Source organism: Dinoponera quadriceps, unplaced genomic scaffold, assembly GCF_001313825.1.
Source record: "Dinoponera quadriceps isolate SergipeBrazil2010 unplaced genomic scaffold, ASM131382v1 scaffold1352, whole genome shotgun sequence".
NCBI classification, from domain to species: domain Eukaryota; kingdom Metazoa; phylum Arthropoda; class Insecta; order Hymenoptera; family Formicidae; genus Dinoponera; species Dinoponera quadriceps.
Window position 1 is genome coordinate 1939692 of NW_014555567.1, and position 27291 is coordinate 1966982.

The window sequence follows — 27291 nt, forward strand, 5'->3', positions numbered from 1 at the left end:
GCATCATATATATTTATACAAAGTGTAATTCAATCGCTAGACCAAGTATAGAGGCTTTTTAATTAATGATTCAAAAATTTGCATGTCATTTGCAAAATAGTACAGAAGTTTTTTGTTCAGAACGATCTACAAGTATACAACGGTTGTTGTATCTGACGACAGACGTCAATATATTAAACTTTGAACCTGTCACAGGTACAATAGCTGTCATATATTTGTAGATTAGACCACTCTGAACAGAAAAGTCTTTTATATTTTGCAAATAATACGCAAATTTTTTAGTCATTAATTGAAAAAGCCTTATAGCCATTTCAATCATAATAATCATAATAATAAAAATCATAATAATTCGAAATTTCGCGTGATTGTTTGCAAAATAGTAGAGAACTTTTTTGTAAAGTTTAATTCATTCAACCTGCACACAAGCGGTACTGTATGAATTATTGGACATTCTGTTTACATTTTATATACAAGATGGGCCAATAGTCACTTTACCATTTAAAAATTAAATAACTTTTTTGCTATTATGTATCTTTTTGTTTCAGATTTTTTAAATACAGAATTCGGAAATAAATTATGGGTAAATTGACGATAGAACAACGTGTAAAACTTATTGAGTTTTACTTTGAACATCAGCGTTCCATTGTTCTTACTCAGAGAACATATATGTGACACTTTAACGAAAGAAATTCTCCGTCAAAACCAACGATATTGACCCTCATTCGGCGTTTTCAACAGAAAGATTCTGTCCAGGGAATCTTCCATGGAAGACCCCGCAAATTTTCGGAGAAAGAATAATTTCCAGAAATGTAGAGTTTCGTTGGCCGTCACGTTCCCCTGATCTGACGGTCCCGGATTTCTTTTTATGGGGATATTTGAAACAGCGAGTGTTTGTTACTAAGCCCCGAACTCTTGCTAAGCTGAAGGACAATATTCGTCAGGAAATTCGAATGATAAACAGAGTCACTTTGCAAGCAGTTATGGAAAGTGCCATAGAAAGAGGTCCTTTGAGAAAGGGAAAACGGGGGTCATTTAAACGATGTTATCTTTCATGTTTAGGCCAAAAAAATCTCCAAGAGGTGTACATTATAATATTAAAAACAAAAATTATTAAATTATTAAATTATTATAATTTAATTCATTCTACCTGCACACAAGCGGTACTGTATGAATTATTGGACATTAAAATTATTAAATAATTAAAAGTAAAAAAGTTATTTCATTTTTAAATGGTAAAGTGACTATTGGCCCACCCTGTATTATGCATGTATATATGTTTGTAGTTGTATAAAATACAATCGCAAAATTTGAAAAAATTCAGAAATCAATTCACAGTGATTCCTTTCACAATTCTTTGATTATAACCAGAGATGTCGCGAATGTCCGAGACATATGTGTCGTCAACACAATAATGAATATGTAACGGGTGTCATAACGTCAACGTCGTTTGTTATGCAAACAAAATTCTTAACAGTAAGCCGAGCTGTACGCGTTTGCCGCGTCAGCCTATATCTCATCAATAATAAGCACTCGTATCCGATGTGGCGAAAAATGGCCACCATCATCATCAGTCGTCGGTAGCAACTCGACGAGTACGTATGTATCAAAGTCACTTGGTCAATCTTACGTGACCCCGCGACGCGCCGGCGCGTTTCATCCGAGAGAGTCCGAGCCGAGCCGATATCGAATCTCGAGCGCGCGCTCGTAAAAGTATTCTGCATCGCCGTTCTCTCTCAGTCGTGTAAGCGACACTGCGGATCAAGGTTGTGCTTCGTTACGCAAGTATATCCACTGTATCTGTACATGATAACCGTACGCAGAGGAATAACAGCCAAGATGCAATCCATCGTGAATGTGCACCAGGAGCCGTGCGTGCCGATCATCTGAGCGCAATTAGCGTAGAAACAAGGACGAAGAGCACAACATACGAATTCGGGCCCACGAATACACGCACACCGTCCTCACCCATCCATGCGCCACTCGTTGCTGCATCGACGACGATCGTGGCAACGTGCGTGAGACGGGGGCTCATCGTGTACTGTCTGTCGTGTTGTGTTGTCATCGCGTGCACACGCACCGAAGATGCCCGTACGACTCAGCAAATTCGCCGTTGATGCAACATGCGCAGAATACTCTCATCCGTGGACGAGCTCATGCATCAGCTCGAACGCTGGTCTCGGCTTGCATTCCCTCGAGGAGAGCCTGAGGATATATACGACTCTTTACTTGGTACGTACCAACATTGACGTGCGTCCTTCTATTCCTTTCGATTGGAATGTTCGCACGGGATGATTGCTCTTGACGTGTCGCTTTTTTTCTTTTCTTGTAAAAACTCGATTTCTGGGTGTCGCCTGATGTGTTTGTGATGAAGTGTGGAATCTCGCGTTTCATCTCTCTACTTCGATTAATCATTAATCTTTGATTAGTGATGTCAGTCATAAGTCACGAAAGCGTTACATGAACGATTTTGCTTAATTTACATTTCTTGAAATACATTTTGCGTCCTCGTAATCTTCGTTTCTTTCTATTGAAATTCAAGAAAAAAAAATCGTAAGGGAATATATGAAATCGTCAAAGTCACATAAGATTAACGAGGTCAAGATAATGTCAGTTGAAGATTTACATAATACATTCATGATGCGTAATATTTAAATTTATGATTTTGTCATATCTACATACGTACATATCTCTTTTCGCAAATTTCCATTTTATTTTTATAGAGTCAAAAGATTTGAATTTTTGCACACACCTAACATTTCATGTAACGACCGATTCATTTAAATAGGAAAATTTACGCGGTGAAACTTTTACATAAATTGCGTTAAAACCTGAAATCCGATAGCTCAATAAGGCTAGCCTTGAAAACTCTGTCAACACATTCATTATTATGTGAATTTCAATTAATATTGCCAAAACAAATTTAGTATATATACATAACTGAAGGTTATGCATTTTACTTAACGATGAATTAATTTAATTACTGCTGGTTTATTATTAAACAGACTTATTATATCTAATATAATAATAAATAATTATATATTTTATCGAATAGTAAAATTACTTATATAATTGAATCGATTCGCAATACGCACAACTGAATACTGCTAGACACATATAAGTGTCGTTTTCTGCAATATTCAGAATATTAAACATTCGACATTAAAAAAAAAAACCGCAGTATACCTATACAACGTAATCATATAAAATATATTGATTTTTATTTTATCCTATTATTGCGCTACTATATAAAATATTCGATATTTACTTTGCATTTAAAAACTCACGCATCTTACTACGTTTAAAGGTCGTCACGTTACGACACGCACACATCAATATTGCATTACTAACAGTTCATGATAAATGTTCATGTATGAATTGGTTTTTTCGAAAAATTAAAGTTAACAAATTTATTCAGATATTTATTGAATAATTAATTGGCAATGATCTCTAAGTACACAAGAACTTTGAAACTGAATGTATTGGGGCTAAAGTATCTAATTTACAGTTTTTCGCAGTTATAACGCACAACTTTTATAACTGTTTGTTCCAATATTAAAATGCAAAAATTGTAATGTTTAGCAAGCTAGCTTATGTAAAATTATTTTATTCTCTTGTTACGTTCGCTGACCTCTGTTTCTGCTGTTTTAGTTTGCTCTTTTAATGAAGAGAAAGAAACCAACGAAGGAAGACATCAAGAAAACTATATTGGGTATTTTACAATCGACAGCATTTCTTGCATGGAGTGGTTTTTCTTATTCATTGTTTATCTGCTGCTTGAGGTGAGCATGACAATTAAGTATAATTGCTTAGTGAAATTAGTATCTTAAAGAACTTATAATCTTGTACCTTAAATGATTATTAATCTTCTTAATATATTTATATGGACATTATTATATTTAAATAAATAAGATAAAAAGTAAGGGCAACAATAAAAGATACATAGATGATAATTGTTTCAGCCGGCTACTTGGGCACTTAAACATCTTGACTGTGTCTTATGTTCCGTCCTTTTTATCTAGTCTAACTGCTATTCTAATAGAAAGACCTTCTAGGCGTCCGTTATTATGTCTCTATGTAGCGAACGTTGTAAGTAGTGCCTTGTAACGGTCTGTAACTATGGTAACTATGGATACAGATTTTATCGTTGTTTTCTTTTAGGCCACAGAAACGTTGTTTAGAATGGGTGTGTGGAGAGGATATTTTTCACCTATTCCGAAAGGGGAAGTCTATATCTTTGCTGTGAGTGCAGCTGTGTTATTGTACTTTTTCCGTTCCAAAGTGAACAAGCAAGATTCCATATATAAGATATTGAGGTATCTAAATTCGTATACTCATTACACTTGACCTTTTTTGTATACTTTACATATAACTTAAAAAAAAAAATAGGCTAATTATTGGACCGTATGAAGAGACTGAATACGCCGTGAAAAAAGATTCTCATTCCAAAGCCTCCTTCGAAAGTGTCGAAGATAACAGTATAGAGGAGAATAACGATATACGGAAGAAATGCAAGAAGAATAAATTTAGTATTCTTCAAAAATCTTTTGAAACATACAAATATTTAATAAATATTTTGAAAGCGCGCAGCAGACATGCCTCGTGTCCACATCCTTATAGCTGTGCGCATTATATTTTAACGGTAAGAATAACAATATCAGGCATGGGAGTGACTCATTTTTCTCAATTTTTCTCACTTATTTCAAAACATTTCATTTTTTCTCACTTAAGAAAAAAAGAACTTTCCCTTGTTCAAGTCCTTAAAAAAAACTTGGATTAAACAAAGGATTCAATAGACAATAGAAAGTAATAATGACTCTGATGATACAATATTTATAAAGTGAAGAATCGTGATCTTATTTTTAAGTTGATTTTATCAAGTTTGTCAGAAAAACAGACAGTGACAATCATAAGTACACATGACTGTTTTCTTTTTTTTATTTTTTAATTATATAGTGGAATTAACTGTTCACAATTTGTCTATGTTTGTTCATCTGTAATTCTTGTTTGCCCACCAAACTCAAAATGAGAACTATTTGATGAGAAGTATTTACAAGTGACAGCAGGAAAACAGATAATGGATATGTTCGGACTATTGATGCGTTAGCGCTGATCAGCGCTAACGAGCGTTATTCTATCCTTGTCGTATATCTAATGAGGGAAAGATAAAATAACGCGTTATCGCTGATAGCGTGCTCCCCGAACGCAGCCAATGACCGCTACAGGCACACTCGATTGGATTTTCTTTAAATTAGATATTATTGAATATTATTTTTTTAATATTCTTAAAAAGTTGACTAGTTTTCAAGGGGAACGTCTGTAATTTAAATATTTTTCTTTCCTATTTTTAAATTGTTTAATAACAAAAAATCTGAAATATACCAATATCCTAGACATATAATATAACTTCATTGAACTCAAGTGTTATTTTTATTTCACTTCATTAAATGTGTTTGGAAAAATGCGAAGTTTTTAATTTCTTTAAGGAATGGTATATTAGATGAACAAAAATTTAATTTTTAACGCACATCAAATTATTTGAAAAAAATGTGTCTTTCGAAGCTAACTCACTATTTTCTTATTTTTTCAAAAATTTTTTTCAAAAATGAAACTCATCTCATGGTTTTCAACAGTTAAGTCATTCCCATGTCTGCAGTATGAATAAAGGAAAATAATCTAATAATAATAACAAGTGGAAATTTCCTTTCCACATATTTTATCTTTCTATTTAAAGGGTAGTGCAAGAGCTTTCAGTTATGGTATTGGCGGGCAATTAGCACTTCAACTAATCCTTCAATTTAAAAAATTACTTCGGAATCCTAAACTAATAAAAACCACCATCCTTCGAAGAGAAAACCTAAATCTGGCTATATTCCTTGGAGGATGTTCCGGCCTTTTCAGGGTATATTATTGTGTCTCTATGTATTAAAGTAAAATACAAGTAGAGGAATTAATAGTGAACGATGTCGATGACAATGATGTCCAGCGAGTAATCATTATTGTCACTTAATGTCTTCCTCTGTCTTTATATGTAGGTAATATCATGTTTGTTAAGAAGAACGTTCCACAAGGATTCACACATTTATGCTATTCCCGCTGGATTTATCGCGAGTATGGCATTTATGACATATCCCAGTAACGTTATAGCGTTATACTTTATGTGGAAGGCATTACAGGTATTATTTTTGCATCATTCTTACTAATCTCCTAGTTATAGCCACTATTTGCTTTGCTTGCACTATTTAGTTGCTGTGGAATGACGCAGTGGAAAGCGGAAAAGTACCTGAAGTAAAATGGTTCATGATCTTGTGGTATTGTCTTAGTACCGCACTTCTTTTCCATGCAGCTATAATAGAACCACAAAACTTGCGATCATCTTATTTCAAATTCCTCTATAATATGTCCGGTGGAAGGTAAGTTACGTTAAAAAGTCAGTGTACCGTCTGTCTAAAGTTTATATGGTTGTCTATTGTTCTAAATTGCATTTCTACGTTTATTTTAGGATAGCGGTGATGTCCCGAATACCATTAGATATGTTCGGTTTAGAATCGAGCAAAAATTTGAAAGAAGTGCTAAGAAAAACGCATCTGACTGATCAAATTAGTTATTCGTTCTAAAGTAGCTCCCGAAGATGAAGCGACAATACGTACCTTAGTTCAGAAAACATTAAGACTTGAGACGTCATAAAGCATGTCTTTGAGATAACTCTTAGACATATATGTTGTGTGGGAGCTTATTTTTTTTTTAAGAACATACTGTTTTGCTGAACCAAAGAAGTAAACAGATGCATTATGTGCACTTCTAAAGCATGTTATAATAAATAATTGCGATAGTTAATGGGATGGGATAAAATACGGTTTTAAATAATATATACAGATATATACGGTAACGACGATGATCTAGGACATAATCAAGTACTTTATATACGTACGCAAAACGATTTCATAACTTTTACAAGTACTGGGCAATATCAATGAAATAATGTCCAGTTATTAATTTCATTGTAATCCACGAATATGGTTCATTGACTTTAGTCCCGTCCCTAAACGCGATGACAAATTATTATTTGTATGTGCGTGATCTAATGTTGTACATACTATAGTGGAAAATGCATATATTTATCTGTATAGTGTAAAATGCACGTATCTTATCGAGTTCTAAAATTTTAACATGAAAAAAAAACTAACGGCCTCTTCTCTTTTCAAACGTATTTCAAAGCAACGATGCTTGTATGTTGTGATATTGGATAAACTTGACACTTTTATAACAGATACAGTTGTACATGTAACATTTGTTATAATGTTTATACATGTGAGAAGCATATAAGGGAGAAATAGGCGAATGAATTATTTATACTTGGATGTGGTTGCTGTGTAATAATTACGATAGCGGTATACTTGTGTAGATATTCTTTCGAATGCATAGTGGGAGAAATGTATACTTTTCCTCATTTCTGTAATATTATCTATATATATTTTTTTATGTCTAGCATTAAACAGAGAGAGATATATACCGCTTAAAAGGTAAATACTCCACGATAAAATTGAGTTGTTCTAACAAATTTTATTAGAAATACATGTAATTTATTTGTTATATGGTGTAATTTTTGATAAACAACATTCTTAATACGGTGCAAACTGGATTCACTTGTGCCTCTTTACAACTTCTAATGCTCTGTTCATTATAACGTCAGTGTTATCATCCTCGTCACGTTTCCTCTTCTCCTTCTTTTTTCGCAATACGTTATCCCAATTGATACGACTTTCCATCTTTAAATTCTTAGTGTTTACAATACCAGGAACTATTTGCGATTCCAGAACTGAAGCTGAATGTTTTGGTAATTTCGGCTTGAGTGGTTCTAAACTTCCCAACGAATCTTGCCATGGCAATAAGCCAATAGGATATCTATCCCACTGATAAGTATCTAAAAATGAAATATTTTATATTATAAGTTATCACACTAATACGTAATCCTTCAGAAAATAGATTATTCGTACAAACGTACCGAGTGCTGGTCTCCACTGCAAATTGCGAATCACTTGATCCGCTAACAAACAAGTTTTCTTTTCGCTACGTTCCTCCTCCGGCACTTCATTTTCTACTGAATTTACACGGAGATCGTCAACAGTGTATATTTTCTCGCCAATATTCTGATTATTATCATCGTCACATTTTTTAAATATGTAGATTTCGAGTAAGTTTAACAGGTGTTTTTCTGTATTCGCATCTATTTTCGGTTTAACAAACTTCAGAAGTGATTGTATCACTTCCGCAGAGAATTCGTTTGCACGCAATAAAAACTTCGACACGAAGTTTATATCGAAAAGAAAGCATGGTATGGTGCTCGATACATCTATCCACAAAACATTTTGTAAATACGAATATTTACCGTGTACATATATCATGACACGCTGAATTAAAACCTTGGTAGATAATTGCTTGCCCGATTCGTCTAAATTATATTCCATTGTGCGACAGACATTTTGAGCAATGTCGAGTTGAATAAAACTATAGACAATAGTATTTATCCACAAAGCAGCGAATATTTTTCTTTCCTTAATTTCATGTTCTTCATCTAAGATATTGAGCAGCTTAAATATCAACGCCTTCAATAAATTGTTCTTGTGCAGTAAGATAATAATATCTTTCCAAAACTGTAGCATATTGGTAGGTATAAATTTTCTACCAGAGCTAATTTTTCGTCTCCCTTTCCTCAAAAAGATATGCATAATATCTGAATTAGGTAAGAAAGTTCCATTTTCGCACAACACTTTACAAATTGTGTCACCTTGCTTGTGTACAGACAAGTTCTTGGATAGATATGCAGATATCTCAGATAAAAGTAAAGCCTGTACGGTAGCTTTCAAGTCGTATTTTTTCTCATTTTCAATATTTCTCTTATCGACTTGCATGTGTTCATCTTTGTCATCGTCTAAGCTTCTGTTACGCTGGGACAATACATATGTCCGTAAATCTTGTAATGTAATCCTGATACAATATTAAAAAGTAATTTAAATATAAAATCAGTTACATTCTATGAACTGTATGAATTTGTTTTTCGGAAGGAGAAAATTGTTACAGTAGTTTACTCAGATTGCAATACATACTGTAACTCAGTATCTGGTATATCTGATACTAATTGATAACCAGCATGAATGTATAAACCAACACTTGTCCAAAGCTCAATTAGATCTTTAAAGGCCTGTGTGTTGTCCGACTCCACTTCTAATGTATCGTCTTCTTTTGTACAAAGTTGTTCCATTGCAAGTGCTTCAGGTGCCCAATATTCTTCCTTTAAATATAATATTTCAACAGATGCACATATAATATATATTTTAAATATATAAATATTTATAATACACACATGTAACCATTCAAGCAATATGTTAATCGCTATTCTTAATACACCAAGAGGCGCTAATTCATATCCGTGAGCAGCATTGTGCCTCAGACCGACTATCCACTCAGGAATTTTCAATTGCTGAGCGATTTTAAATAGGGATACTTGTTTCGTGTGTCCTATAGTTGATACGTGATTTAAGAATCTCATTATCGTGGTAGAATACATTAAGCTTAAATCGTTCTCGCAATACATTGGCAATTCTCCGTTGTCGATCTTGGTCGTCCACTCGCGATCACGTAGGCAGACTTGTAGGATCGAAAGAGTGCTGTCTACACCCACCGGTAACTTTGGTATTCTGTAAAGTAATTCATATTCACGTAGCTGATCTTATTGTTTTCTTTTTAACATCTCTTGAATACATATAGTCGTATTACCTGCCTTTCCATGCTAGAAGCGCTTCGTACGCTTTTGTTTGTTCGACTGTATCGTTGGAATAAATTTTCTTATAGACGTCGTACCACTCGGCTCTTAAAATTAATAGATTAAACTAATTGTTATTAATAGGTGTCTTGTTTATCGGGGCATAGTTTAAATCAATACTTACAGAGAAAACCACGGTACTTGTTTCACGTCGTCCCGCTTCCCGGAGAACATGTTTATCTTCACCACGTGCGTATTCACACGTCATATGGTCTTTAAAGGCAGATTCCGTTATGCAGGATTTACACTGAATAGGTAGTTGATAGGTGGTTTTTGAGCTTGATTTACAATGCACCGTTGGCAATCGTAAAATCACGGTCGTTCGAGTTGGTCGACTTTCAATACCAGCGACTGGATTTGTGGTCGCCTGAAGTGGACCACCAAGTCGAACAACTGCAACTATACGACCCTACGATCGCATTTAACCCGTAACAGACTACGGATTAGAAATTGAGATTGAATTGAAAATTGACCAATCAGTGCAAAGTTCATTAAATTTCACTAAACTTGAGTTTAGTTAACTTTGCACTGATTAGCCAAATTCATTTCAATCTCAATTCCCAATCCGTAATCTGATACGGGCTTTAGTATCGGTCCACAATTTAGGCCTTAAAACTTAAGAAATAGACCAATCACAGTTAATTATTCTCTTCACATTCAACTGTGATTGGTCAATTTCATATGGCTTAAAATACCTAATGTGAACCGACACTCATAGCGACATATGGGGTCGCTCTTGTCTTCAAAACAATGTAATGGTGAATATGTATGATTAGTTGGTTATATCAGGAATAGCGATAATAATGGCGAAAAAAATCACAACAGTATTGATAGATCTCAGTGGAACGTTGCATATCGATAATACAGTTATCCCTGGCGTTGTGCAAGCGTTAAACAGGTACTGTTTGTTGTTTATTCGCTTGTCTTAATTATAAATACATGGCACAGTCGTGCGCACTGACTACAGCGCAATCTCTGTAAAAATGGCGCGATATTTTTTAACTAATGTCAAAATTTGAAAAATTCATTCTCTTTCTGTGTAATTTTGTTCATTTCATAATTTTTTCAATAATTAGAATGATAATAACAAATTTATTGCCCAATGACGGGCTCTCTGATTATATAACAGTGAGATCACCTCGCAGTTTGAATGAAGCTTATGTTTAACGAAAATGTTCTAGAATACCAACGGTCTCCCCTAATAATAAATGATTATAAAATAATAAAAATTAAATGCCAATAAATAAAAACAATTATTATCTAATATGACTTGAAAGTGTGAACTCTATTCTACCGTAATCACAAATTTATAAACTTGTGATCTAGGCTACGGAATGCAAATCTGTCGATCAAGTTCGTCACTAACACCACCAAAGAGTCAAGTAATTGCTTGTACAGGCGTCTGACAAATCTTGGCTTTGACTTGCAAAAGGAAGAAATCTTCAGTTCTTTAGCTGCAGCGAGAAAACTGATTGTCTCTCGGCAATTAAATCCAATGCTCTTGATTGATCCAGCAGCGATGGAAGATTTTGAAGATTTAGTCAAAGACGATACAGCGCTTAATGCAGTGGTGGTTGGCTTGGCGCCGAGCAGATTCAACTACGACGAACTGAATAAAGCCTTCAGGTTGTTTGGCATTTCTTTCCTTCTTTTTTTTTATCTTTCGTACGTCGAACACGTACAACGTGCACGTTATAATTTTAGATTACTGTTGGATGGCGCGTTACTCATAGCTATTCATGAAGGGCGATATTACAAACGTCCCGATGGTCTGGCCTTAGGTCCTGGAGCTTTTATTAAAGGTTTAGAATATTCTAGCAACGCGAAAGCGGAGGTAGTTGGTAAACCAACCGTAGGATTTTTCAAGGCAGCTTTAGGGGAGGTAGATCCAACAGAGGCTGTAATGATCGGAGACGTAATATTTCAAATAATTCTTCTCTTCTTTTTTCTATAACATATAATTACAACTTTCTTACACGGTCACACAAATATGAATTTGTAATTAGGATGTGAGAGACGATGTAGCCGGTGCGCAAGCAGCCGGGATCAGGGGTATTCTGGTGCAAACTGGCAAATACAGAACAGGAGATGAGAACACGATTATTCCGGGACCAGCAAAAGTATGTGCTTCTTTCGTACAAGCAGTGGAAAATATTCTTGATAATGGCATTTGAAGATTTGTGGTTGGTGAAATTAATAAGCAGCCGGAATTCTTTATTCGCGCACATTGCTGCATATGGACACAATGAGATTTTTTTCTGTATTAAATTATATATTTTATTTATATATATTGATTATTTCCTTTTATAGTGTACATAGTCTAGAGTGATGCCATATTATTGTAGACGATAAATACAAATGGAAATCAATCCTCTTTCTGATATGAATTTTCGTATTATCGCGTTCTGCAATTCTATTCATATAATTTCCGATTCGAATCGATGTATTACAAAGATAATCAGATAAACACACGAAAATATCGATCGAGGATGACAGAAATATCGTCTCATTACACACTCTTGTAGAAAATTGTAGAAAATCTGACATGTTTGTAGACTGACATTGGAAAGTTTCATTATAACTCACGTTAGGACAGTAAAACGTATTTTACAAAGTAATTCGTATGATATACACACATTCGATACTTTTGCTGAGACGAGACGATACTAATTTTTATCTCGTTCTAGAAAATTATAAATTTCATGACTTTGTCGCTACTGCGTAACCTTATATCGTAAATAGTACCACTGTAGAACCTGCGCTCGATAATAAAGCAAGTTCACAGAAACAAAGTGCTCTCTTTCTCTCTGTCGGAGTATTGGTGCGCTACGAAATATCATTTTTAGTATAAAATTTGGCACCGATATACAACTCCTTTTTTTTTTTATACAGGTCACAAATACCAACACTGTTTATTTTCGATGCTCAATATAACGTTAAAGGGAGATGAAGTTGATTGATTTTGATTTTTCACACTATCAACGGTCTAATATTGATACTTCAGTTTCTTCGTATATAAGCGATGTTTTAAACGATGATGAGACTGAATGCGCGTTATCGCGTCATATGCTGCTCGCTACAGAAATAAATGATGGTAAAAATTTACGACGATAGTGGTAACTTCTCGACGTACTTTATAATTTCTATAATGTCATTCGTATAACACGAACAAAATGGTAATGCGTATCTTGTATAATTATGGATTGTTTTAAATATCAATACAAGTCAATTGAAATGCCCTCTGTAACTTGTGATCTATGATCAGGCACATCACGATTAATAATAAATCCCTCGATTTATGATAACGAATGTCTTAAAGTAAACTGACTTGTTCGAAAAAATAAAATCGCAAAATGATCAATCTCGATTTATGCAAGAGATACATTTGCATAGAGAACACTAATATATGTACAGCACACTCTGAGAGAACTGTGTAATGAACCGCGCGAATAACTCTGATTATTATTAATCACTATATATACTATCGTACGAGTCACATCGTAATAAATAATTTTTAAGATCAAACGCAACTTACAATTCTTATCTCTTCTTCGTAACGTACCGTATTGAGAGGTGTTTAAAAGATAACTATATTTTTATACTACAAGCTAACTTACATTTGGTTTCAAATTATATTTTAAGATTTCGCGTAACGATTAAAAAAATATAAGTTCGCTGCACAATTTCTTTTAAAACAATGTTTGCCAAGATAACAAATAAGGCAATCTTAAGTAGGACGATACATTTTGTTTTTTGACACGCACGCACACCTACGTACCTTCAATGAGTCAAGAGTAGTCTCTTTATCATATTATCTTAACAAATAGTTCTTGTGAATGAATGCAAAAAAAGGAAGCAATAGCAAATAAACTCTTATATATATTAAGCATTACCAAATCGAGGTTTAACCAAGCTTGATAACAGAACATAGCGATATATCGTACATTGTGTAGCGCTTAAAAATAATAATAATGGTATATTATTTTGCACTTGTAAAAGGATTTGCTCGCACAACTTTAATAACGCAAATCATGTAACTCACAGACCGTAGTAATATGTGAACTAATAATAACTTCTTTCCCCTGAAGATTTTTAACCTTTGCACAGTAACAGTACATATTATCGGCTTGTAATTTGAATTGTCTGCACAGTAAGATTTGTTAAATTTTTATTATATTACGACCTACTGTTAATGGACATTATTCACAGTCGCGTTCATATATACACTTTATATAGAGTCTAGAAAATCGAATATGTTAACATAAGAACTACATAATTTTTATTCATTATAAATCTCTTCTAAGATCAAATTCCGTTGAATACTTTTCCGAATCCATTCATCCTAGTAGTATGTCAAGTATGTATACTGTTCATACATATTCATACTTCATTAGCTTCGATCGGGAGACAGAATTTGATCTTATTACATTGCAGACAAATACACTTTTTTTTTTCATTTCCCATTTGAACGAGACAGGAAATATTGAACTTCTAATTTGGCTATTCAAATATAATTTGATTAATGGTAAATTGACATATCTCTCTTCTTTCTTTTTCATATATGTGTGTGTGTGTGTGTGTGTGTACTTCTTCTCTTCGTTTTCTAATGTAACAAGGCAGGTGTGGAGTACATTTTGCATGCATGCACGTAACAAAACATTATAAATTTCTTTTTTCCATACTTTCAATAAATACTCAATATTTTTATTACAATACTAAAACGAAAGGATCCTATTTACTCGAAGTATACAGCTAAAGTAGAATTAATAAAGAAAAATTTGAGGAGCATTCGTGAGGATCACCTGGCATTTAGACCTGACGAAACGAATAATTTTCTCTCGGCCATGCGGTCTATCCCTCCGTTCATTTTCTCCCTTCGTATTTGTGCCATATTTGTTTCTTACTGATAACTCGGACGTGGGAAGACGATAAGTGGCTGACAACAAGCGCTTTAAGTTCTACATCCAGGTACAAAAAGCATGCTATTCTCAAGCGGATCGAATCGATCGAGAGTAATGCTCTGTAGTGTGAATTTGGCCGCAGGATGCAGGTGTATAAAAGTGAGCAATTTACGTTTAATACTTCCACACATTATTGCCTTCGAACTTCGCGTGTTATTCCTAATACTCCAAATACGCCTCGCTGCTTTTTTTTGCTCTTGTCTCGACGTTGTCCAACGAAACATCCGTGAAATCCAGGTGATCGTTTCCTAAAGAGACAGTGGCACAAGGTACCATATTTTGCAAATAGCCCATGTATCTTCCACTATTCTGAAACGAACGTGTAGTTTTCATACGGAATCGACAAAAAAAGACGGACAAATACGGCATATCTTACCATGGTATAAAACCAGGCACACTGTAAAGACTCATGATGCAATGTAGTTAATCCTAACTATTTAACAGGGCGATAATGAAGTGTCAAATCTGTCGAACTTTTCCAGATAAAGTGCCTGACCTTTAAAAACAAACGGTTGTACGTGAGGGGAATCTTTCCCGACGATAGGAGCCTGTAGCCTCGCTCTATTCTATACATACCGTTCTTAAATCCATCGACGGATCCAAGACCTGATCGTTACACAGGAGTTCGACCTTTTCCTCGGCCAACGAAGAATTGTCAGCATTGGAGTCGGTGTTCGTTCTATCGCCCGCTGGAGATCCACCAGATACCGTGTTTCCGCCACCAGCTACCGAACCTGAATCGCTTCCTGCACCGAGCACCTTATCGTAAACATGCTCTGCCACTTTGCGCACTTGTATAAAATCATTCGCGATCAAACGATCCCTTAAGACAATAATAAAACGGAAAGATTATTTGACTACTCGCCAGTTCGCGCGGAACCTCCGGAAAAGACACTGCGCAATACGTACTTCTTCAAACTCTTTACACCGGAAGTGGCGTGTGGAAGAAGGTAGAAGGGTATCTTAATGAATTGCGGAAGATTCTTGTCTACGACAATGTTCACTACCCATGGCGGTACTGTTTCGTTCAACAGCACACCTTCGGTCTCTCCTGCGGCATCTCGGACTAATAGTCGGTAAAGGGTTCTGCCTCCCACTTCGCTGGAAGAAAGAAATTACGTGATAATTGTCTGTTCGTTGAGAATTTGAATAATTTTTTTCATACCTGAAAATGACAGGTGTGTGACTAGGTACCGAGAAGTATGGATTTCCTCCTCTCGTATGTATGGGACCATTTCCATCGTTGCTATTGCCTTCGTTTTCGTCGTCAGCGTGTAACGGCCTCCACCAGTGCTCAAGTAAGGCTTGCAACAATAGATTCCCATAATTCACTGAAATACAGGAGGAAAATCTTGGTGAAATTTTCATTATTTTTAATTCACCAGCATCATTAGCGTCTTCAAGCACGAGCCGTCATTAGCTAGGTTAAGAGTCGTTACCTTTTTGATCTACAGCATCGTTCTCTGCCAAACCAGTCTCTTTCGCAGAAACCCATGCAGAGAAACAATCATTCTCGTCTTGCCCTAAATGTATAGTTAACATCTGCAATGACCAGTTAGGATCAATTCAACTCGAGAAAGAGAGGGAGGGAGAGAGCATCGATTTTTCAAAGAGATACATACCCCTGTCTTGAGATCAACGTTAAACCAGTTTGGAACATATACCATTTTGTTTCTCTTTTTACACTCCTGCTCGAAATCGACTCTGCCTAAATCTTCTACTTTACACGCCTTTAATACATCATACAGTGCAACATTCTCCTCCGTGTCTTTCGTCATAACGTGTCTTTTATCATTTAACACATGATAATGTCTTATGGCAGGACCGCCTAATATCTTTTGCGTGGGTTCAGTGTTTCTCAATATATTTACACCGCCCGATACGTTACTGGCGGAATCGCAATAATCTCCGATTCCAAGCTCTTGCCAGTCCTTTTGGCTTATAGACTAAAACATTAAATATGTATATTCCCCTCGTGTGCGCGTTTTTGTACAAATTCTTATTATTAACGAGAATTCGAAAGACTTTACTTACCCAATTATTAATGGTTGACTCGCTAGTCGCCACCCAAATACTAGATTGATCTGGCGTCATAGCCATCTTGAGTATAGGCGCTTTCTCTTCGCAGATAACCGTGTATCTCTCCGCGTAGCCCAACTCTGTCATCACTATTCTCTTATCCCTGCCTCCAGATATTACATGGCTAAAACTATCTGTTGCCTAAATACACCGTTTTTTTGTTTTTTTTAGTACAATAACTGTTGCACAATAACTGCATAAACAACCAAGATTCGCGCATCTATAATTACCAGTAACGCCCACACGCCTTCCTTATGAACTCTGTACGTTTGCATGCATCTTTGTTGGCCGAGCGACCACAATTTAATAGTGCCATCAGAGCTGGCTGATAGACATTGAGTGCCGTCCCTATTCAAGACCAATGCTTTGATATTGTCCGTGTGGCCGCGAAGTTTCATGAGTTTCGTGCAAAATCGTGGATCCCACACACGAAGAACTTTCTCTGTGCTGCCGCTTACGATGATGGTGCCAGTTTGATTCATGGCGAGACTATATATAGAATCTCTGTTCCCACTTAGAGACGATGCTGCAATATATTGTATGTACGATATTAATGCCCTCTTATATGGTAGGAAAGAGAAGCAAAATCTCTGCAAAGTAGCACCGCCATGTATCTACAAGTACATACTTGTCACTGTATTGTTGCTTGCAGTAAGAGCAGTCAGTGTATTAACGTCCCACAGGAATATCGACTTATCTAAACCCGCACTAGCAACCTGCTCCCTGTCCTTGGCGTACGCCAATGCCTTGACATAGTCCTTGTGCGTACGCAGTGTGGACATACAAAAACCTTTATGTGCATTCCAAACTTTGACAGTGGTGTCCGAACTCGCGGATATAACTGCACAGATTCGACGATTCGATTAACACATTAGCGGTTGTGAGGAACTTTGAGAGACGAACGAGGAGATTAATATATCGCGGAGAACTTGCGATCCACAAAGTGGGTACATACGATTCTTGCCACCACAACATAACACTATATCGTTGACCCAATCCGTATGATGTTCCATGGATTGTGTGTAAGGCTCCTTCATATTTCTGCAATTCCATATCCTTATAATGCTATCTCTACCAGCGGAATATAGCCTGTGCAGAGCTGGATCGTACTGCAAGGAATTAACACCGGCTCTGTGCTGCCTCTCCACCTCATCACGTATAACCATAGACACCTTTGTGGGGAAACCATCGATTGTAAATCCTTCACACTCGTGACTTTTGAACATTTCATTTCATTAATATCAGTCGCTTTAACCCGCAAGTGGACGCGTGACTGATTCGCATGAACAAACGAATGTTTCTCCGTTTCATTCTTATTTGCGACATTGCTGCTTTCAGTAACTGCTTGCCACTTACTCTTGGATTTAACAAAGTACCGTCGACAATATTCGAGCATTTTTCCGCTATAAACGGCAATTGTTTTATTCCTCACGCGCCCACTTATGAGTTAATATACGAGACAAACATAATGTACGGACAACGCTGTAGCAAAGTGTCAACAAGGCGCTACAAAAACACATTCAATCAGCTCGGAAAAAAACTGAAGTAATAAATATCCGGGAATTCACAGGGCTCACGATGCAGGAAATGAACGATTATCACGTTACACAACGCGCGTTATCGCGTAATCCTTTTCGCGTGGCTTTTCCGGGCGACGTCTCGATCGTCCTCGACGGCTGATCGGCTACCACATGGGATACCTCGGGAGGAGGAAAATTGAGAGCCGCGCGCTACAATGCCGTGACATATGTACCTGTACTTTTTTACGGGCACTTTGCCCGCCCGTCTTGTGAGTTGCCATCACGCCCGGGATTGTCCGGCGGGCGATCGTTCAGCGGGACGACCGAGTTCACAGTTGGGGAGTCGATTCCACGATTCAAGCAACTGCGACAACAGTTCCACGTTGCGCTCGGTTGTCCTGTACTTGCGTCATTGTAGTAGCACTAATGTGCGCGCTGATCACTGCCGGGATGCAGCACGCGTGGTGCGGCAGTCGCGTGGCATCATCATCGTCGTCATTGTCGTGAATGCCGTCTTCATCGTCGCATTGCCGAGGTACTTGCGAGACAACGGACAGTGGCGCATCACAGTAAGTGTCCTCTCAGCCGCAAGACTCTCGCTCTTCAGCGACAATCCGGGTCGCGATGATCGGCCCGTCAAATGATCCTCTCGATGGCGGCGGACCCTCGTTCATACTCATAACGCTTGAACGTGCACGCTCGTAGTAGTCGCTGCTGCTCCCGTGCCGCCGCCGGTGTCAATACGCTTCAACGTCGCGTATTTTCGCACAACAAATTTCGCGAGTGTGTGTGTGTGTGTGTGCGCCATCCAATAACAGGATGTAATCGGGAATCTGGAACCCTCTCGTACGATTGGCCACGTGACGTGATATCTCACAGTGGTGTGACGCGCCAATCGGCGAACCGCGTGACGATATGTTCGCCGTACTAGTTGGATCGTCTTTCTCCTAGGGACACCAAAAATCCTTTATCTGACAGCCTATCGGCGCGTCTGACAGACTCGAGGACGAAGTATCAGCCTTTACGTGATGACGTCCGGTGGTACGCCCGACGAGAATAGCGCGCTAACGATACCTTCCTTCCGTCAGGAGGGTTTCGCCATTTTCTCAGTGTGTCGGTTGTTCGAGTAGCGTATCTTTTGCCGACGAAACTGTCGTGAAAATCGTTACTTCGTGTGTTGTTGGACACGTTCACCACGTGGGTTGACGAGAGTTGTTGACTGCTCGTCGCCGACGTTGCAACGTCCATCGCGATAACATGAATCAGTCGAGGAATTTCACATCGTTGCTGAATCCAAGTTATCTGCAAAATGCTCAGCAGAATCCGGCGAGCGCGAATGCAGCGGCAGCAGCCTCGGCCGCAGCGGCCGCCGCGGTTAGTGCCGCGATCGCGAACGGCAGCCCGCAGCCGAATGCTAACGTGAATGCGAGTTCCGCAACACAGAATCGCAAACGAGAAACAGAGGGTATGTCTCTGAGAGTTTCCCCTTTCCCCTTTTTTTCTCTCTTGATCTTTTTCTTTTGAGCAGTGTTTCTCACATGCTCTGTGCAAATGATGTAGCTTCCCGTGATTTTAAGTAGCAAATTCGCGTGATTACAAGTAGCAGTTGATGTGATCAGGCAGATCTGTTGTGAGAATATTTCTTCTGATATTTTCAATGTAGTTATAAGTACCTCTGTTCATAGAATTACCCACATTGTATTTAAAACAGTTTATGTTTAGAAATTAATGAAAAATGTTCGATAAGTTATAAATAAGATATATGTAATATGAACAAAATCTTGTTTCAATGCTAATGATACTTTAGAGATTTATATATTATATAATTCCTTGTATATGACAGAGGATGGTAAACAAGATAAAGAAACAAAAGAGGAACGTAAGAAGAGGAGAAAAACTAGATGGGGAGGTAGCGAACATGACAAAACATTTATACCAGGGATGCCTACAGTACTACCGACAAATCTGACTCCTGAACAGGAGAAGGCTTATCTCTGTAAGTTCTTCTTATTTATTCAATATTTATAACATTTCTTTTTGTACGTTAGTACATATAGTTAGGGAACTATTCCAAATATTTTGCTTTTGTATATAAGTTTCCAAAAACTAATTTGTAGAGTATATGACAATGAACGATGTAAGTATGATGTATGTATTGATAAAAAGCTCAAAGTTCTCATAGGTAAGCATCGAGATTCCTTAAAAGCTGTATTGTCAAATTTGGCAAAAAGGATTGCCAATTTTGTTCAATTATTAAGATTCGACCATTCCTGCATCTTCAATGCCCCGGAAAAAGTTTTACTAGATATATCTATAAACATATTACCTGTTATTTAGGTACATAATAAATTTACTGAAAAACAACAAAAAACAAAATTTGAAGTTGTATCTTATAATTCTTTTTCTTTTTTTCTTAATAGCTACATTCTCATAGTTGATAAGTCATATAAAGTTCCACAGGCTTTTGACTTTGAAACTGATTATGGTGTGATTGAAATACATGCATTAATCTTATTTATTGTGAGACATGCTTATTTTATAGAATGTATACGGTTATAGCAAATTGGCAATATCTAACTCTTGGGGTTTCCGCCCCCTCTAACCCATTGGTTTACAGTTCAGCTGCAGATTGAGGAAATCAGCAGGAAGCTACGCACTGGAGACCTTGGAATTCCGCTTAACCCTGAGGAAAGGTTTGAAAGAAACTTACATACCAAAAATGACCGTTACATATCTACAATACCTATCTACTGACCATACAGCAGCCCATAATACAGGAGCCTTAAAGATATCTCTATGGCTCAGGTTCAATTAGTGTGGAATACCAATGTCTAATTGAAAACATTGGGCTTGATCGAAGCCCCCACGCAACACAGAAGATGAATTTTGATAATATTGGTTTGCCCTAATCAATTTCTTTTAATAATCCCATTTTTATTAAACATTGCTACAACGCGATCGATCCGAAACTCTTTACAAGAGTTGAGAATTAGACGTAACGGCTTAAGATGTATTTGATATTCAGTGAGCCGTCAATTATAAATCAGTAGCAATGTTTAAAGAGCAGTGGGTATTCTAGTTCATACATCTCTTAAATAGATACATTCTTGCACACATAGAATAACTTTGAGATAACCTATTGCGATCTGTTCTTAAGAATCGGCTAAAAATTCTACAGTATCATAATTAATGAATATGATACAATTGCAGCGGATAGCAAGTCATTTTATTATTGACTACAACAGTATACATGGGTCATCTCGAGTAAGATTCTGTCCCCTTATTTAGGCTGCCGTGATTTGCACGGCATTTTGAAACCATCAATAACAATGATAATCTTGATGCCAATAGGAAGATTATTAATCAACTTGCTAATCTTTGTCGTTAATTACAATCTTAATGAGCAGATTTCAGGAAAATATCGGTTTGTTGAAATTTTCTAATTCGTAACGTAATGCTGTAACGAAGAATCTAACGTTACTTTCAGGTACATCTTAAATAAACACGTATACTTTTCCTAATAAATTGATTTATTCCAATAGGTTTAACTTTTCCGATTTTAGCTGGAACCGTTACTTTTATGTCATTGTGTTTCCGTTGATAGCGTACGATATAGTAAGATATATCTATCGTACTACTACAACTAATCCAAAAGATTATTTCTTAATAATCACAGGATCTCTGTCTTAGCAGCTGACATCATACCGATATCTGCCGTGCACAAACGCGCAGTCTTCCAGTGGTTGTGTGTACAATAGAACACTAAATATGTAGCTACGCTCTATTCGACAGCGGCATAATTTTCTATTCTTTATTTTGATACCTTGACACTGTGTGTATGGAAAATTATAATATACACGCATTCCCTTCGTTTGACAGTACATAAACGATTATATAAGCGTACCAATACAGTTGACGACTTTTTTAGGAGTTACATATATATTTTAATAATATCAGCTCATGCTGTTATTATTGATACTAAGAATTATTGAAAATGTCAACGTTACTTTACAATATTATATTTAATGATTCTCTTCTAAAAATCTAGCTTTCCTATGCTACATAAAAAATTAACAATATAAGACATCTCTCTTTCAATATATATATATATGTTTAGTACAGAAAAGAATTTATAATGCACTGATCATTTCTCCAACATAGTCCGACAGTATCTCATTAAATAGAAAATCTAAATCAAATCAGCCCAGAAAGAAAAGAAATAACGGTGATTTTTCCGTCGTACTACATAATTCTCTGCTCTAAATCAACAGCTCTTCCCCACCTATTCATACGGTCATAGTAGGCTCAGGTTGCTTGTATGCTAGTAACGTCTTGACGAAAATTTATATCTTGATATGGTATTATTTGTTTTGTTTTCCAGATCTCCATCTCCAGAGCCAATCTACAGTAGTGATGGTAAACGGTTAAACACAAGGGAGTATCGTACAAGACGTAAATTGGAGGAAGAACGACACAATCTGATCCAGAAGATTCTCAAGATTAATCCAGATTTTAAACCACCGCCAGATTATAAGTGAGTAAGCCCTACGTTAATCGAATAAATTTTCCGTCTAAATAAGTCGATAATTTCACGATATTTTAATTTATTCCCTTTTTTTCTCAGACCACCAATAATACGAGTGCATGACAAAGTGATGATCCCTCAGGAAGAGCATCCCGATATAAATTTCGTGGGTTTACTTATTGGACCACGGGGGAATACTCTAAAATGTAAATAAATTGCAAAGCAATATGCTTAAGTGGCTATAACCTATAACTTAAGCCAGCGACACACGATGCTTGTTTTTATGCTGGGTTGCTTGCTGGATGGAAATACTGCGTTCTGTTTAGTGTATTTCCGAAAATGGTTGACGATATACCAATCAGAACGCAGTATTTCCATCCAGCAAGCAATTCAATACAAAAACATCGTGTGCCGCTAGCTTCGTACACATGTATACAATTGTAGTCTTAATTTTTATATGTCCAAAAATTTTGTAGCCATGGAAAAAGAGACAGGTGCAAAAATAATAATTCGTGGAAAGGGTTCTGTGAAAGAGGGTAAAGTTGGTAGAAAAGATGGTCAACCCTTACCAGGTGAGGATGAACCTTTGCATGCGTACATCACAGCGAACAATTTAGATGCCGTGAAAAAAGCTGTGGAACGGGTATGTTACTTCACATTGATTTATATTAATTTATTTTCTTTTTTTTACTTTTGAAGCCAGACATTTATAGCAACGCTCAGATTTTTTTAGCATAAACAAACCGTATTTGCATTATTACACGTTGAAATATATAATAGCTGAAGTAAACGAGAATAATGCGATATAAATTTTATACATGCTTTACCAGATACATGAAATTATTCGGCAAGGTGTGGAAGTACCAGAAGGCCAAAATGATTTGCGACGTAACCAATTACGTGAGCTAGCCTTATTAAATGGAACTCTACGCGAAAATGACGGTCCACGTTGTACCAATTGCGGAGCCTCGGATCACAAATCTTGGCTGGTTTGTATATCTTCGTATGAATTGAGTGTGCATTAACGTTACACACGTACTTTATTAAGCTTTAAAAGAACTTTCTTCTCGTTTATTTGTTCCTGTTGATATTGTTCATTTGCGATGCGATTTCAGTGTCCAGATAAACCGAATGTGACGAACAATATAGTGTGTTCGAGTTGCGGTGGTGCGGGACACATTGCTCGGGATTGTAGGTCAAAAAGACCTGGTCAGGGAGGCCCAGCGGCCGCTGGAATGGGAGGTATGGGTGGTCCTGGTGGTGATAAAGCAAAAATCGATGAAGAGTATATGTCGCTCATGGCAGAGTTAGGAGAGGGACCACCACCAGACAGATCGAAATCTGGACAACCCAGACAGAATCCGAATCCCAATTATCCTGGGCTTTTTGATAGGTGCATATACGTTTCTATCATTCCCTGCGGATGTAAATCTCTTGCATCAGTAGAATTCAACAATCACGTTTGTCTTCTATCTTTTTTCTCCCTCCAGGCAACAACCACCTCGTGCATTGATGGCAGCCCCAGCACATCCACCGCCTCAAATGATGCAGGGTGGGCCGATGATGCCGCCACCGGGAATGGCACCACCGCCGTGGAGTCAGGGTGACAATATGAATAATATGAACATGCAGTGGCAACCACCGGTTAGTATGCCACCACCGCCAGGCGTGATGCAGCCGCCACCGCCACCGCCTGGTTCTAACGCCGCACAACCCAACATTCCTCCATTGATGCCGTGGATGGCTGGCAACAATCAGCCACCGCCACCAGGGCAGATGCCACCCACGCAGATTCCGCCGCCTGGTATGGGCATACCACCGTGGCAACAGGGTCAGCAAGGTCCTATGCGGCCGCCACCACCGGGAACAGCGCCGCCACCAGGATTCCCAGGCTGGCAGCATCAGCAGATGGGAGGTTGGCCCCCCGCTGCTCCGGTACCGCCTCCGCCACAGCAACAGGCTCCTGCGCCACCGGGTATAGACCTGAATACTTTACCAACTTTGCTCGCGCAGCCACCACCTCCGCCTCCGCCCACCAGTTAGTCTTAAACGTTCTAGCGAACCTTTCTGTGAAATATAAGGACGAAATTAACAGAAATAAACCATTCATGCGATAGGTTTTACGATTACTCTTTTCTTCATACGTGGTTTCGTCCTGATGTGGCGTATGATCACGAAATTTTCGATGAATTTACGTAAGTCTGGATGACTTGATGAATAAGAGCGGATGAACTAAGATGCAGATTTCGAGAGAAATTGCTGATTGCCAGTGGAACACCTGACTTTAGTTATCATCGACCTTGAACTGACTCATAAAACTCTCTCAGATTTCTTACGTAAATTCGTTTAGATGACTACGGCACATGAATTTTCTTCTCAAATACAGGCACAAGTAGCGTGACTAGCTTTTTCTTCCTTTTTTTTTTATTTCATATCTGAACGTCACTTCCGAAATTGATCAATGTTGAAAATTGTAACATAGGTGAAGACTATGTGGTTCGGATATTTTATTTATATATAAATAATATACTACATGTATATGTATTACGCATGAACGTTCGGTGATATACATAGTTTATGATGGCGGTATCGACATTTGTTCTAATAAATGCGTCAATTCGTTTATGAATCAGGCACGAAACGCTCTTAATGTTTGTACAGGGCATATTAATGAGCGATTTTTTGTTGTAATTTTAATCAATATCGAGTGGTTCCCGCAGAAGTGTCAATTGAATCGCACGCGCTTGTCGAACGTTCGTGGGCGACATAGGGCGAAATAGATAAATCGGCGACTCAAGCTTAGAAACACTTCCATATGTTTTCTCTACCTTGTAACATTTATAAGGTAGAGAAAACATATGGAAGTGTGTCTCATCGACTTTGATGGGGCTTTGGATGTGTTGCAGAACAGCTAAAAATAAAAGGAGTATTTCTTACATACTTTCTCACACATTTAGAAACAACCTATCGAAGATAATTTGATAAAGTTGTAACATTCGAACTACGGCGCCGGTCGTTCGCTGTGTTTAATATCCGCGGATTTCGCTCGTCGGATGCCGGGAAAATAAAACGTAGAATTGTGTATTCTGCTGGCTGACAATGGCGTTTATTACAATCTCAAGATAGTCGTGGATACAATTGTATTGACGGTTTCGCTAATGATTCGATCGTGCGGTGAGTGTGAAACGGTCCTCGTACAAGTGAGCGTTTAATCGCGGACTGATGTTGGCAGGTTTGGAGACGGGGCTCATAACGCGACAGCTGGTGCGCACGCGGTTCGCGATTAGATACGTAATAACGGCGCGCTAATAATTCAGAGATGCTTCGAATGAGCACGAGAGTATCGCTATCGGTTTCTTTTTGCGATGCGGACATGGCGGTCGAACGGTGATCGAAGCGGCGGCAGAGATCGCTGCCCACGGCGATGATGGCGCAACGTGGAGTTGTCACTCATGCGGGAGCTTGCGCTCGATCAAGAGCCTGAAAAAGCAAAGGGGCTGCGATGATCCCTAGTCTCAATCGATTCGGTAAGGAGAATCGAACTAAAGCACGGCGGAGACCATGAGAACGCTGGTCCCTGAGAGATCGGATGATCGACAGCGATCTGACGGAGGCGGCTAAAAGGTGGTCGGTCCGGATGGTCGCTCGGATGATAGAGGATCGGTCGCTTCTTAGCTTGCTCGTCCGGAAGCTCGGATCGCTCTCTGTGTCGAAGCGTGGCGGCATACAATGCAATTATATTAGATTCTCGCGGCGGTTAACGTGCCATTGCTACGCTAATGGAATAACAACAACGGCGCACGTGTGGTGGTCTTGTGGCCGATGTTGCTGGCGCTACATTCTGACTAGTGTTTTAATCGAAACATGTTATATTTACGCGACGCTAAGCGTCTGTTACGGCCCGACGGGTGGTCGGTCGTGTTAATGGTGGTGCATTGTTACAAGTTAATTGTGATCAATTTACTTAATCTTCTTCGAAAGGTTGTTTCCACTTGTAAATGCGTGAAAAAGAAATATTAAAACGTCTTGTATTCAGCTGTTCTCTACGGCATATCCAAAGTCATCAGTGTTAACTTATTAGTCCATATATCCAAATCATCGCTTTTTTTTTAGCAAGAGGATTATATCATATCCTCAATCATGAAACAAGAAAAAATTGAGATATACATGAAGATGTTAGAAGAAAAGAATAAAAAGAAGAGTGATAAGAGAATGAAAGTAAGAATAAAGTGTAGATTTTTCGTCAACGTGACACAAATGCCCAAAATCGCGAATGTCCAAGCGCAATAATTTCTTAACATACAGTACGTTAGGGAAAATTAGGCAAACTTATACATGAAGTTCTGAATCACGTTGGCGTGCTTTATATATATATATATATATATA

The 27291-nt window shown here is 37.7% G+C and overlaps 5 protein-coding genes across 8 annotated transcripts; 3 read left to right on the plus strand and 2 right to left on the minus strand.

The window, feature by feature from the left end:
- The first annotated feature begins 1371 nt into the window (after positions 1 to 1371).
- Positions 1372 to 7590, plus strand: LOC106744676 (transmembrane protein 135-like). Its single transcript, XM_014619620.1, has 9 exons — positions 1372 to 2229; positions 3649 to 3779; positions 3960 to 4086; positions 4159 to 4313; positions 4387 to 4639; positions 5732 to 5899; positions 6033 to 6173; positions 6244 to 6410; positions 6500 to 7590. The coding sequence occupies exons 1-9, from the start codon at positions 2083 to 2085 to the stop codon at positions 6612 to 6614; spliced, it is 1404 nt and encodes a 467-aa protein (XP_014475106.1). The 5' UTR covers positions 1372 to 2082; the 3' UTR covers positions 6615 to 7590.
- Positions 6734 to 10340, minus strand: LOC106744673. 2 transcript variants are annotated; one of them, XM_014619609.1, is made up of 6 exons: positions 9945 to 10340; positions 9775 to 9867; positions 9362 to 9695; positions 9105 to 9289; positions 8003 to 8985; positions 6734 to 7921 (listed from the first exon to the last, which is right to left on the minus strand). In XM_014619609.1, exons 1-6 carry the CDS (start codon positions 9992 to 9994, stop codon positions 7641 to 7643), a joined length of 1926 nt encoding a protein of 641 aa, XP_014475095.1. In that variant the 5' UTR covers positions 9995 to 10340; the 3' UTR covers positions 6734 to 7640. The 2 variants fall into 2 exon arrangements, with proteins under 2 accessions (XP_014475095.1, XP_014475096.1); XM_014619610.1 differs by lacking the exon at positions 9945 to 10340 and having other exon boundaries at positions 9779 to 9861.
- Positions 10341 to 10533: 193 nt separating this feature from the next.
- Positions 10534 to 12836, plus strand: LOC106744680 (haloacid dehalogenase-like hydrolase domain-containing protein 2). The gene is made up of 4 exons (XM_014619628.1): positions 10534 to 10718; positions 11147 to 11446; positions 11525 to 11735; positions 11827 to 12836. Exons 1-4 carry the CDS (start codon positions 10624 to 10626, stop codon positions 11992 to 11994), a joined length of 774 nt encoding a protein of 257 aa, XP_014475114.1. The 5' UTR covers positions 10534 to 10623; the 3' UTR covers positions 11995 to 12836.
- A 101-nt stretch (positions 12837 to 12937) lies between these two features.
- LOC106744671 (WD repeat-containing protein 48) lies at positions 12938 to 19351 on the minus strand. Of its 3 annotated transcripts, none has more exons than XM_014619607.1 (12): positions 18614 to 19351; positions 17816 to 18032; positions 17489 to 17701; positions 17091 to 17386; positions 16816 to 17001; positions 16404 to 16727; positions 16221 to 16323; positions 15947 to 16112; positions 15691 to 15882; positions 15358 to 15604; positions 15158 to 15277; positions 12938 to 15085 (listed from the first exon to the last, which is right to left on the minus strand). In XM_014619607.1, the coding sequence occupies exons 1-11, from the start codon at positions 18659 to 18661 to the stop codon at positions 15215 to 15217; spliced, it is 2055 nt and encodes a 684-aa protein (XP_014475093.1). In that variant the 5' UTR covers positions 18662 to 19351; the 3' UTR covers positions 12938 to 15085; positions 15158 to 15214. The 3 variants fall into 3 exon arrangements, with proteins under 3 accessions (XP_014475093.1, XP_014475092.1, XP_014475094.1); XM_014619606.1 differs by having other exon boundaries at positions 12938 to 15090; XM_014619608.1 differs by lacking the exon at positions 18614 to 19351 and adding an exon at positions 18438 to 18457 and having other exon boundaries at positions 12938 to 15090.
- Positions 19352 to 19469: 118 nt separating this feature from the next.
- Positions 19470 to 25028, plus strand: LOC106744674 (splicing factor 1-like). Its single transcript, XM_014619611.1, has 9 exons — positions 19470 to 19845; positions 20224 to 20376; positions 20998 to 21073; positions 22762 to 22914; positions 23005 to 23111; positions 23382 to 23548; positions 23736 to 23894; positions 24021 to 24298; positions 24396 to 25028. Exons 1-9 carry the CDS (start codon positions 19638 to 19640, stop codon positions 24946 to 24948), a joined length of 1854 nt encoding a protein of 617 aa, XP_014475097.1. The 5' UTR covers positions 19470 to 19637; the 3' UTR covers positions 24949 to 25028.
- The last annotated feature ends 2263 nt before the right edge of the window (positions 25029 to 27291 follow it).

What these genes read in the sequence shown, in the direction of transcription:
- LOC106744671 (XM_014619607.1), bottom strand. Translation starts at nt 18,661, where the DNA reads ATGGCAACTCACAAGACGGGCGGGCAAAGTGCCCGTAAAAAAGTACAG. An exon ending in CACACACCTGTCATTTTCAG is followed by an intron (nt 15,883 to 15,946) that starts GTATGAAAAAAA and finishes TCTTTCTTCCAG; the next exon opens with CGAAGTGGGAGGCAGAACCC. An exon ending in GGTGTAAAGAGTTTGAAGAA is followed by an intron (nt 15,605 to 15,690) that starts GTACGTATTGCG and finishes TATTGTCTTAAG; the next exon opens with GGATCGTTTGATCGCGAATG.
- LOC106744674 (XM_014619611.1), top strand. Translation starts at nt 19,638, where the DNA reads ATGAATCAGTCGAGGAATTTCACATCGTTGCTGAATCCAAGTTATCTG. An exon ending in CCGCTTAACCCTGAGGAAAG is followed by an intron (nt 21,074 to 22,761) that starts GTTTGAAAGAAA and finishes TTTGTTTTCCAG; the next exon opens with ATCTCCATCTCCAGAGCCAA. An exon ending in TATCCTGGGCTTTTTGATAG is followed by an intron (nt 24,299 to 24,395) that starts GTGCATATACGT and finishes TTCTCCCTCCAG; the next exon opens with GCAACAACCACCTCGTGCAT.
- LOC106744676 (XM_014619620.1), top strand. Translation starts at nt 2,083, where the DNA reads ATGCCCGTACGACTCAGCAAATTCGCCGTTGATGCAACATGCGCAGAA. An exon ending in GTCTCTATGTAGCGAACGTT is followed by an intron (nt 4,087 to 4,158) that starts GTAAGTAGTGCC and finishes GTTTTCTTTTAG; the next exon opens with GCCACAGAAACGTTGTTTAG. An exon ending in TCCATATATAAGATATTGAG is followed by an intron (nt 4,314 to 4,386) that starts GTATCTAAATTC and finishes AAAAAAAAATAG; the next exon opens with GCTAATTATTGGACCGTATG.
- LOC106744673 (XM_014619609.1), bottom strand. Translation starts at nt 9,994, where the DNA reads ATGTTCTCCGGGAAGCGGGACGACGTGAAACAAGTACCGTGGTTTTCT. An exon ending in ATACCAGATACTGAGTTACA is followed by an intron (nt 8,986 to 9,104) that starts GTATGTATTGCA and finishes ATATTGTATCAG; the next exon opens with GATTACATTACAAGATTTAC. An exon ending in GCAGTGGAGACCAGCACTCG is followed by an intron (nt 7,922 to 8,002) that starts GTACGTTTGTAC and finishes TTTCATTTTTAG; the next exon opens with ATACTTATCAGTGGGATAGA.
- LOC106744680 (XM_014619628.1), top strand. Translation starts at nt 10,624, where the DNA reads ATGGCGAAAAAAATCACAACAGTATTGATAGATCTCAGTGGAACGTTG. An exon ending in GTTGTGCAAGCGTTAAACAG is followed by an intron (nt 10,719 to 11,146) that starts GTACTGTTTGTT and finishes CTTGTGATCTAG; the next exon opens with GCTACGGAATGCAAATCTGT. An exon ending in AGGCTGTAATGATCGGAGAC is followed by an intron (nt 11,736 to 11,826) that starts GTAATATTTCAA and finishes ATTTGTAATTAG; the next exon opens with GATGTGAGAGACGATGTAGC.